Genomic DNA, 12,136 nt, shown 5'->3' with positions numbered 1-12,136 from the left:
ACAGCTGAGTAGACAATGCACCCATGTATGTATATAAAATGCTCAAATCATCACGTTTACAAAAAAACAAGGTTGTTTTTTTTCCCCCCGAGGAATGTGTTGGTTTTTAACTTCATAGTAAACTTAATCAGCCAGTAAAGAAATTTAGAAAAGGTCCCTGGTAACCCCTTTTTACCAATTACCAAAAATTACAGTACAGTACAGTAAATTAGGAAATAACGGGAGCAGCCGGAAGAAGAAGGAGGAAATAGACTGGCACAAAAACAGCTAAAGAGGCTCTGCAAGAAGTGAAAACTGAAACGTAGCCTAATTAAGTTATCCAAAGAAAAAAAATCCACAAATGAACAAAATAGTGTTTCTGGTTAAAAATGTTACTGTAACAGAATTCGATAATGTGTTGCGTTGTATATCAGTATTGATACATGCTTTTCAAAATTTGACAGAAAAAAATGTTCAGTAGAAGCAGGCAGACCACTGAAGCCCTGCAGCTGCTCGATCTTTAGGTTGAACTCACAGTCACCCTCTGACATCATGCAGAGATGTACTGCCAAAAGGGCATGTGAGAGGGAGATCATGACTGCAGAAAACTGAGAGTTTCTAAAGTGCTACCAAAAAAAAAAAATTGCAGCTTTGACATTTTGAGAAATATAAATTTAAAAATTGCAACCTTCAACAGAAATGGCTATAGCACTAGAGTAATAATCAATGCAATTAATTATATTTTTAGGGCAGTATTTTTGCTTTGTAATAACTGTACAGACTGACAGACACACACACAGACACAGATAAATAAATATCTGGATAGATGGATACACAGATAGACAGACAGGCAGATAAACTTATAATTCTTGATATTCAAATTAAACTGCAACACCTTGCTTGCTTTCAACAAAAAAAGGTACAGGGCAAATTTAAAACCTTCTCTGTGTTTCAGTTCAATAAAATGAAAAAAGTCAAACCAAAGTCAAAGCTGTTTATATCTATTAAACACCTTATAATTTCTTGAATTATCTTTTCATAACTGCTTAATACACATAAAGCAAAATGCCAAAAAAGACCCAAATACTTAGGTTCAAAAGTGACATATAATGGCAGCAAAGGACACTTTATCTAACATGGTTGGAATGTACTCATTATCTTAACAAGCAGCCAGTCCCAATCATGATTTAATTACTGTGAGAGATGTTTTATACCCATGTTGCAGCACTCTTTTAATATTATATTAGAATTGTTCTAGTTTTACAATGGTTTTAACTTGAGAGAATGTGACCTACTGATGAGTATGTCACCAAAGTAATCCTCATTCTCACTCAATATATCTAAACATAATCAAACTTCCATCAACATGACATATGCTGATTAACTTTCTAAATAAGAAAGCTTTCATATTATTCCAGTAAAATTCCAAAAGCCTCATTTAGGACCATGACCACCCTGGAATGGTGGACGGGTGTGCTTTCCCCATGATGCTTAGAATGTGGTTTTTGAAGGTTTATTCCTGGCAAACTGCTGTAAGGGAAAGTATCCAAATTATACAGTGGGTTGGCACCCTGCCCGCGGGTTAGAAAATGGATGGATGGATAAAAAGTAATATTACGATGGTTTGGATTATAATTACGAGAACAATATCTGGAATACAGTTTCTGGGACAAAAAAATTGTAAAATGATTTAGATGTGGCGTTTGCCAATGAGGCAAGGTGACAAAGGTGGCCATGGCTGGTTCAGTACAAAGGAGCTTCTGTGTGGGCTCATTATTTCGAGGCAGATGGAAGGAATTAGGTGCAGTGGAAGTTGAGAGGTGGCTAATTGTGGAACAGGCATTGACAAACAGGATCTTGGTCATGGAAACTGGCCTTTGGAGTACAGGACATTACTGTATTAATATTAAAGGTGTCAAGGCTTATGTCAGAAATTTGGAATAGTGTTTGAGCTAAAAAATTAAACCCTGAATTTGTGAGGATTAATTCAGATTTCATGCAAGCAATGTAACAGTGGACTGGCTGTTTGCCCATGCATGAAAGTCTGAGAAATTTGTGTTATGTAGACTTGTCAAAGGCTTAAGACAATTTCACTCACAATCTTCTGTAGATGACAATGTTCTTTTGGTTCAGTCAGCTCATTATCAATTGCAAGTATGGAGAGATTCATAGCTAAGAATGGCATGGTTGGCTAGTGAATCAGCACTTCCAAATTTGAAATCATTATTCTCTCCTGGACAATAGTAACTTAGTTTCTTTAGCTATCTTGAAGTCTTGGACGAATAATATTAGATTAAATACATTAATTACAAGTATGACTGCATTTGTGGCAAACTTTTAGGAAATGTAGTAGAATAAGGTGGTGAAGCTGGAGTATCCTTCATATACACCTCAGCTCATGTGGGCATACGCTTGGATTTTTCCAGACAGATAGAAATTGTTACATAGAAACAGAAAGCCTGGTCTGGCCTGCTCACTAGGAGAAGCAATTAGGCGTTTTCAATATTTGCAGATTACGCATACTGTCTGACCCAAGAATATTCTAAAAGGCTTTACTTTGAATATTAAAAAGGAGTTTACCTAATCTATTTAACAGAATCTCCAAAACCAGGATCTGTTAGACACAAAAAACTGCATGTGATATTATTTTTGACTTTTATAAAATATTTTGAATAAACAGTTTATATTTGACAAAAACAAAAAAATATGCATGATATACTTAATTTTCACAAAAATGTAATGCTATTTACAGTGGAACTCCAAATTAGTAATTAAGAGTTTTGCTAAATATCTTTCCAGTAATGGAATCGCTTGATTTTATGCAACATTAGTTCATGGAAAGCATTCAATTTCTGAAGAAAAACAATAAGTTCAAGTTTATTGTAATACGGGCAGAGTACAGTAGGATTTATTCTTGCAAGTTTAAGCAATATGCAACAAATCAGTACTCTCTGGTGTAGCATCTACATCTAAGGCTACTGTCTCTTAAAAACACATACACTGAAGATAACCAAGAAATAGGAACAGAAAATATTCTGAGGGATATATTTTAATCACCTTCAGGAACAGGAACATAGAATAACTCCAGTTTTCAAAATAACTCACTTTGAATGTCCTAGGATACAGATTTAAACTTACTGTCTACATATCATTGCTCATTGTGTTCACTAGCCCTGAGTAAAGACTGAAAGAATGAAACTGACAGTACAAATGGCGGAACTGAGCTTCTTGCACACTGTTGCTGCACTCACTCTTTATAACAGGGTGAGCGGCTCAGCAATAGACGAGACAACTGAGGTGGTTTGGACATGTAACTACTCAGGATGACCATTTGGCACGTCCTGTAAGTGGTGTATTTTTTCACAGGCCTACTACAGACCTAAGACACGCTGAAGGGTTATATTGCTTCTACCATGGGAGAAACTAAGAATTAGTCAGGAGGAGCTCAGCACTACTGCTGCCTGGTTTTTACAGCTTGGCATGCTGCCCATGCAATTCCATTAGTGAAAGAGATTGAAAGTTATGGAAAAACTACTAGGAGCTGCTACTCTGTAGAAGGGCAAGCAATTTTCAGAGATGACAACCAGAAACACTCTCACCAAGTACGTGTATTGCTTAAAGCAGGAATTCTATATAATCATTTAAAGTACTGTAAATTATTATGCAAGCATATGATCTAGCTATCTCTGATACAGTACATCTCTCCCAAATTTGAGCAAAGGTAAAACATTTATACTTAACCCACCCTCACTACAACAGCGATTACAATGACCACCTCAGCTAAACCGATGAAGGTGAACTCACTGCCAGTTACAACCCAAATCAACTGAAAACTCTGAGAATGAGTTTAATTAACACTAAATGAAAAAATGGCAGGTTCTGATCATAGCATAAACATACTGCAGGTTTTCAAAGGTGGGTCAATAAATGAATTAAATGGTCCTATTTAAGCTTAGAACATTTATTTGGAGACATTTTTCAATTACAGTAGTATTGTATTTCTGCCACTAGGTGGTGCTAGCAGGATGCATAAAATTTCAGATAACAATCGGATTTCCATTACAGAATAGACCTGTATATTATGACACATCTTAAGCAAGCAACGCAGCAGTAATTAAATAACAGAATCTGATATCCCATTAATATTTCAATTGCACATAAAAACAGATTTACATTCATATAAGTATTTACAAAAAAAAAAAAAAAAAAGATTTGATTTGAATGAGTTACTATAACACCTGTCCTAGTGCATAGGCTCAGAGCACTGAACATATTTAAAAATATAAGGCTGTAATAGCAAAGTACAAAACACCACACACATATATACTGTATACACAAATCTATATAAACATATCAAAAGAGCAAAATATTTACATATCTATAGAAATGGAGATTCAAAGCCGCTGATGGTAAAATAAGTTCAATTAAGAAATAAATAAGGAAAATAGTACGTACCATTGAAAACTTCATTGAACTCTCCAGGAGGAGCATGGATGACAAAATTAGCAGCTATGCGCACCTGTAATGAAATATATAACATATTTTAGTTTAGCACATAATTACATAAAAATGCTTATTAAAAAATGCTCTAAGCGTCTGTGCCAGCAAGACTAAAACACCAACAGATACATTGTATTCAAGTTATTTTATTTAATAGGATTTTGATTCAAAATATGTTCATTCACAAGTTGAACTATCCTGCTCTAGAAGACTGCTCAAGTTCCTAAAACAGAAGAAGCCTCGCTTCCCCTCCAAGCTAGTACACACTCAAGTCATAAAAGTAGTGCTTAACAGTGGGTCTCTTGTTGAATATGAGCACAACTGCTGGCCTCTGTGGCAACCTTTCCTCATTATCTGACCTGCTTTGATGCAACAAATTAAATTTTCCATCACTCCAACAACACGGTAGCTGTGTTACTTTCTTCTAAGTAGTTGTACATCATTACAAAGCATGCTGGGACAGTAATAGCTGGGGGCAACACTACAGTGTATGAAAAAATAGTCTGTCTATCCATTACATGGTACCAGAGATACTGCATGAATCCCAGTAAAACAAGTTGCAGTTTCTTACAAACACCCTTTGATCAAAAGTTCTATCTTGAGCACATTTAAACTTTCAAAAGAGTCATTGAAATGAAAAAATGTGAACAATCTAAACTTTACTATTTAATATTGCTCTTCTATAAATAAATCTTTCACTTGACAATCAAAAAAATTGTATGCATGCTCCAGCTTCCTTTTGCATTTTTTAAGGTATACAAGTACTCCTGCTGGTTTGCTAACATTTCTGAGAAACTTTCAAGGACTTCCTGTTTGTGGCCACATTTGAAACTGTCAGTGTTGCAGTAATATTTTCTCCCTGTGCTGTGTAATACCATACATGGGCATAAAAACGAGCAAGAGATTGATTCTAATTTGCTACTCCCTCAGGGTAGTAAAATCCTGTGTTACATGCAGTGAAGAGAGTGAGTGACACAACATAAATACCCACCCTTTAAAGCTTTTTATTTGCTATTTGGTACACTGTATTAATCATAGGTGTGCTTTTGAAAGGTTCACTGGTTGAGCAATCAGGATACGTTGCAGAAACCAAAATTAGATAAAAGCTGACCAAACAAGCATTTTCCTTCTGAAAGTAAAACACACACTACTGGCTCTCTCTTTCATACACACTTTGTGAGATATGTATATTACATATAACATTCACACACATGCCACAATACAATATTTTCACAATTTGTGATAATGTGACTTTTTCTGCAATATATCAAGTATCAGTTTTACATTTACTTTAATCATACTTTAAACACATTAAATCATATGCCTAATGAACCAAAAAAGTGTCATTCTGTAAAAGATAACCAGGTGTTAAAAACCGACAGTTATTTAAATCTTTTTTTTTTTATTGTGAAAATTTATTTCAAGTATCTCATAGTAAGACTTGGAAAATTCAATTGTGGTTTATCACCATCTGACCTTTGAGCAAGTGATGAGAGAGGTGAACACTTATGTTTTGTTAGAAGGCCCGTCAAAGAATAACTTACATTTGAATGTTTTACATTTAAAATACATTGATTGAATATATACAAACATGTTTAAAATTCTAAAGGCTGTATACATGTATGTTAATATTAATAATTACTCATACACAAAAAGAAAATGTGTTTAACAACGATCCACTAATACCGATAAAAAGCCCCATAATTAACCATAAGGGAAAACATTTGGCGATTCCCAAGCATTCCTGAGCTGTTTTTTTTATGCTCACAGCTCTGTGCTGATGTACACAACACAGAGGCAAACGTTGGCCAAACAGGATGTATTGTACATGTAATCACTACAATCGAAAGTGAGGAGCAATTTCTGCTGACGCTTCTTGTACACAAAATTCTAACAGCTTTCTACGTGCAACAGAAAGACAGAGAGCAGCAGCACAAATTGGAGAATGAAGCATTCAACTATTGCCATCATTGAACAAGTTTTCTGTTCCTCCTTCTCCTTTAACTTCAAATCAGATCAGTCCTTAAAGCAAACAGGGTCCCAAAATCCTTTGTATTCCCCTCCCTCCCACATTACAAATTGTCCTGCTTAGTATCTCCAAAATAAGCCAGTTTCACCCCTATATGCACAATGTGTAAGGCATCTGCTAGACCTCTACCTTTATTTTCAGATGGGCAACATGACTTCCTTTCTTCTCTCGTGTCCTTTGAATGCACCTAACACTTTTCTATACATGTTTTGAGACTGCTCTCCAGTCTCTACTTTTCGGAGGAATGTTTCTAATTGCCTATCCAGTATGTTCTCTGTTAATATTCCCCTTATGCCTTATATATTTCATCTCTTGGACCTCTCTTCACTTACATGGACTTCTATCCAGGAGAGGGTATTTTGTCTCAGTACCATCTTTGCTAAACAAATCTTTGCCTCTCCCTGGAAATCTCCTTTCTGTCTGTCAACTCTCTCTCTTTAATCTAACCTTGCAGATCAAGGGATCATCTGGCTCCAATATAAAGAAGTGACAAAGTGCTACGGATTTGGCTTGGAGCTGGTTGGCAGTGATTCCAAGCTATACCACTAATCACAATCCTTAACTTTCTCCTTTTCTTATTCCTCTCTCCCCTCTGGGGCTTGCTGCATCTGCCTGGCCTCTCTCGTTGGTCTACATGGGTACTAGTACATTTTAATCCTATATGGATCCTTTTGAGAGGGCAGGGGTTTGTTGCTGTTTTCTGTGCTTACGGTTTGCTTTTCTACGATTCCATATTGTTTTACTGCTTATTGCACTTGAAATAAAAAAATATGATCACAGTAAAAAATAAGTCATGTCCTGTGGATAGATGGCAGCCTTAGTTTGAATGGTGCTTGATTGCTCTGATGTTTGGAACCTTAAAGATTCCTATCAATGATTTCTTCACTTAATATTCTAAAGGCCAAAATAAAACCAAATGCTCAATCGAACAAACACTGCTATACAGTGGATGTTTTTCATACCTCAAGCTGGTAACCTATACAATATTAGCATGGGACTTGTTTGTCTCTCATTCAAATCACATTAAGCATTTTCCCCTCTTACTTTCACGTGTGTTTGGTGTCTTCTATTCCTAACTGCTAAAATGATTATTCTTTTATCAAACCTGACCAAAAGGCAGCAAGCAGTCACTTACTCCTCTTCTATGCCTTACTTGTGGATCAGAAAGTATCTTCCAAGAAAAGAAAATCTCCAGCTGTTCTAAATTCACTTTGCAATAGCACTAGAAATATTCAGTTCTCCAATAATGACAGCAATACCCCTAAATTGTAAGTCTAATATAGACAAAACGCAGAAATACTATAAAACACTTCCATTTGTGGACATCCTTGCATTAAGCTATTGTTCTCTATCAGTTCAGGCAACCTGGCAATAAACACCTGCTTTTAGATCAGTAGTTTAAGCTCCATCTCACTACAAGATTTTCTTATGACTTTCAATCATATATTTCATTTACATAATCGTACAGAGTCAGGGCAGTTGTTTAATGTAGCAACTCCGTCTTTGTGTTTTATTACTCGCCACTACAAAATCAAGCAGGTATGATTTTTTTTTTGGTTAGTCAGAAATACCAGGCTCTGTTATATGCTAGAACAACTATGTGCTGAGGTGAAATTACAATACATAAAAAGGGAGTTGCAAGCAAAAGAGGAAATTGCATGCCTTCAACCATGCAAACAGAAAAGAGGTTTGTCTGTCCAAAAGTGTTGGATCGATACTACAGTTTTGATCTTGGCAGCGGTACCAGGTTTCGCACCTCAGTAAGGGTACCAAAACACAAATGATGCAACTACCAAATAACTCCGCCAGTGGCTTTGTCTACTCAGCTACTAACAAATGTGCGCTGGCCAATTCCACTACCCACTGCGTTCACCTGGGGTCGGAGGCAACCCAGCTGCCACACAATGCTCCAGTTTTGCCAGGGTCTGTCCAAGGCTCATAACTTCTTCTTATCTGAACTTGCCCCCCATGGAGTCTTGAGCATGCAGAAATATGCCTATTATATTACTCAAGGCTGTTGGGGGTCTGAGCTCTCATTTCGAGCATGCTAATATACAAGTACTAGATCGAAGAGTGGTGTTTTTGTGCATCAGAGCATAAAGTGCCAATACTCAGCCATTAGGTACCAAATTTAGCATAATGTTAGCATATGGTAGTTCAGCACTTTTTTGAACTGCAACAATACTGTCCAATGTCTCGTGCTTTTTTTGGCATACCATGACAGAATTGCAAACACAAGGATCAAGATTATGACTGATCACACAATAACTGGAAAACATTTGTACAGCCACCAGCGCTGTCAGATAGCATGTTAATTGACTCTGAAAATGTAGCAATACTTTCATAAATCATTAGTAAAGTTTAAAATAGTGTTGAAAAGTCAAAATGAATTTGAATAATCTGTGATTCATACTCATGTAATCTGACATCCTCAAGGCAACAAGATCTAGTAACTGTAATCATTAACTGTGACATGCAATCCAAACTGAGGCTGTCTAGTGTAATGTCAGCCTTAGTAACCCTAGGTGGTTTACTACAGGGTGTACAGGGTTCTACAGGGTACAGGGTTCAGAAAATGCAGGATTTGTCTGAATTATGAACAACCATTTTATGACAATTCAGGTGAACCAAAAAAACTCCTTTAATATCCTTTTATTGGGATACTGTATCAATTCCCAAGGGAAAATTGTCTTTAGAGAGAAAAACACTCATTCTTTGAACATCAATGGAGCTACATAGATGAAGACCATGTCAGGGATGACTTTCAGTCATGTGTCTAATATATGCCACTGGATAACACCCAATAATTCAAGGTATACCTTGCAGCATCATGGTGAATGGAGCAGGGTTGGATTCAAGAGGTAGCCAGTGCTGGATATTCATACAGGTCAGGATTATATGATGTGCAGTCACAGTCTTTGTCATTCTAACAACTGATGCTGCATTTATATGTTGTTATTCAGTCAGTTTGTCACGTATCTTCTTGCATTATCTTGAGCATCACCGCAGCCTTATTCCAAAATGGATTAAATTCATTTTTTCCTCTGAATTCTACACACAACACCCCATAATGTGAAAAACGTGAAAAAAGTTTACTTGAGATTTTTGCAAATTTATTAAAAAAAAAAAAAAAATCGAGAAAGCACATGTACATAAGTATTTACAGCCTTTGCCATGAAGCTCAAAATTGAGCAAAGGTGCATCCTGTTTCCCCTGATCATCCTTGAGATGTTTCTGCAGCTTAATTGGAGTCCACCTGAGGTAAATTCAGTTGATTGGACATGATTTGGAAAGGCACACACCTGTCTATATAAGGTCCCACAGCTGACAGTTCATGTCAGAGCACAAACCAAGCATGAAGTCAAAGGAATTGTCTGTAGACCTCCGAGACAGGATTGTCTCGAGGCACAAATCTGGGGAAGGTCACAGAAAAATTTCTGCTGCTTTGAAGGTCCCAATGAGCAAAGTGGCCTCCATCATCCATAAGTGGAAGAAGTTCGAAACCACCAGGACTCTTCCTAGAGCTGGCCGTCCATCTAAACTGAGCGATCGGGGCAGAAGGGCCTTAGTCAGGGAGGTGATCAAAAACCCGATGGTCACTCTGTCAGAGCTCCAGAGGTCCTCTGTGGAGAGAGGAGAACCTTCCAGAAGGACAACCATCTCTGCAGCAATCCACCAATCAGGCCTGTATGGTAGAGTGGCCAGACATAAGCAACTCCTTAGTAAAAGGCACATGGCAGCCCACCTGGAGTTTGCCAAAAGTCACCTGAAGGACTCTCAGACCATGAGAAAAAAAATTCTCTGGTCTGATGAGACAAAGATTGAACTCTTTGGTGTGAATGCCAGGCCTCACGTTTGGAGGAAACCAGGCACCGCTCATCACCAGGCCAATACCATCCCAACAGTGAAGCATGGTGGTGGCAGCATCATGCTGTGGGGATGTTTTTCAGCGGCAGGAACTGGGAGACTAGTCAGGATAAAGGGAAAGATGACTGCAGCAATGTACAGAGACATCCTGGATTAAAACCTGCTCCAGAGCGCTCTTGACCTCAGACTGGGGTGACGGTTTATCTTTCAGCAGGACAATAACCCTAAGCACACAGCCAAGATATCAAAGAAGTGGCTTCAGGACAACTCTGTGAATGTCCTTGAGTGGCCCAGCCAGAGCCCAGACTTGAATCCGATTGAACATCACTGGTGAGATCTTAAAATGGCTGTGCACTGACGCTTCCCATCCAACCTGATGGAGCTTGAGAGGTGCTGCAAAGAGGAATGGGCGAAACTGGCCAAGGATAGGTGTGCCAAGCTTGTGGCATCATATTCAAGAAGACTTGAGGCTGTAATTACTGCCAAAGGTGCATCGACAAAGTATTGAGCAAAGGCTGTGAATACTTATGTACATGTGATTTCTCAGTTTTTTTTATTTTTAATAAATTTGCAAAAACCTCAAGTAAACTTTTTCACGTTGTCATTATGGGGTGTTGTGTGTAGAATTCTGAGGAAAAAAATGAATTTTATCCATTTTGGAATAAGGCTGCAACATAAAATGTGGAAAAAGTGATGCGCTGTGAATACTTTCCAGATGCACTGTAGTATATGTTCACATAATGAACCAGGCAGATTATAGATGATTACAAATAATAATTTCTGTGGATAAAATAAATTTTATATTGAAATATAGTACCTGACCATACAAAACAAAAACAGATTAGTTAGCACAGCATAATTCATAATGTGGGTCAGTAACCTAATTTACCCTTAATACAAACATATATACATCAAAGGTATAAACAAATACTACTATTAGGTTACAACTGAAATCAGCATTAATGTTTAGATGACTACAGGTAACTGCTATTACAGATTAAATAGAGTTTGTAATATGAATCACTCCAGAGTACAGCAAAACATAGCAAAGATGCTACCGGTTGTTCACTAAAGGGACTAGCAAAAAATATGGCAATCTTGCTCAGAATAAGAAAAGCAAGCTTAGACAGCTGATGAAAGCAGTTGGCTAATGAGCTAATTGTGTAATTTGAAAATTATGACCAAATACTTCTGAATTACTGTATGACACCACCTAAACAAAGCTACACTACATTGTGGCAGTATAGATCTCCTGCTGGCTTGCCTTAACCATGTCTTCTAAAAGGTGATGGTACCACTTTAGATTAAGTGTCCCCGATTACACTGTACTTACCCACATAATTACAGAGTAACACTATAATTAAGTACACAATTGCAATTGTTAATTTACAATTGTTATAAATACGTATGTGTATAAATTGTGGAATAACAATTTCGATTGAATGCTTAACCACTGCGTTGCATTGTTTTACACAGTAAATACAAGGTAATAACACTTAGTTACTCTGTAATTATACAGGTAATTACATGGTAAGAACAGCGTAATTAGGGACACCTAATCTAAAGTCTGCAAAATCAAACATAAGAAGGGAGGTCACATTTTTCAAATAAAACAAACACAACAAACATTTGCTGTAATTCCTTCTTCACCTATTATTTTCTGCCATGGCAAAAATTCTTTAAAATATTTCCACTGCTTTGATTCCACAAACTTGGCAACTCTGGTGGGTAGTGAACTGTGGAGAAAAACTCAGTGGGATA

General features: G+C 37.1%; 1 protein-coding gene across 1 annotated transcript in view; it reads right to left on the bottom strand.

The window, feature by feature from the left end:
* Positions 1 to 12,136, bottom strand: part of LOC120534113 (F-actin-capping protein subunit alpha-2) — an 86,664-nt gene that overhangs the window by 31,362 nt on the left and 43,166 nt on the right. The window contains exon 2 of the mRNA XM_039761400.1: positions 4,435 to 4,498. Within this exon, the coding sequence (XP_039617334.1) occupies positions 4,435 to 4,498 (64 nt within the window). The remainder of the gene's footprint in view (positions 1 to 4,434; positions 4,499 to 12,136) is intronic.

This window comes from Polypterus senegalus, chromosome 8, assembly GCF_016835505.1.
Source record: "Polypterus senegalus isolate Bchr_013 chromosome 8, ASM1683550v1, whole genome shotgun sequence".
NCBI classification, from domain to species: domain Eukaryota; kingdom Metazoa; phylum Chordata; class Cladistia; order Polypteriformes; family Polypteridae; genus Polypterus; species Polypterus senegalus.
This window is presented reverse-complemented; position numbering and strand designations above follow the sequence as displayed.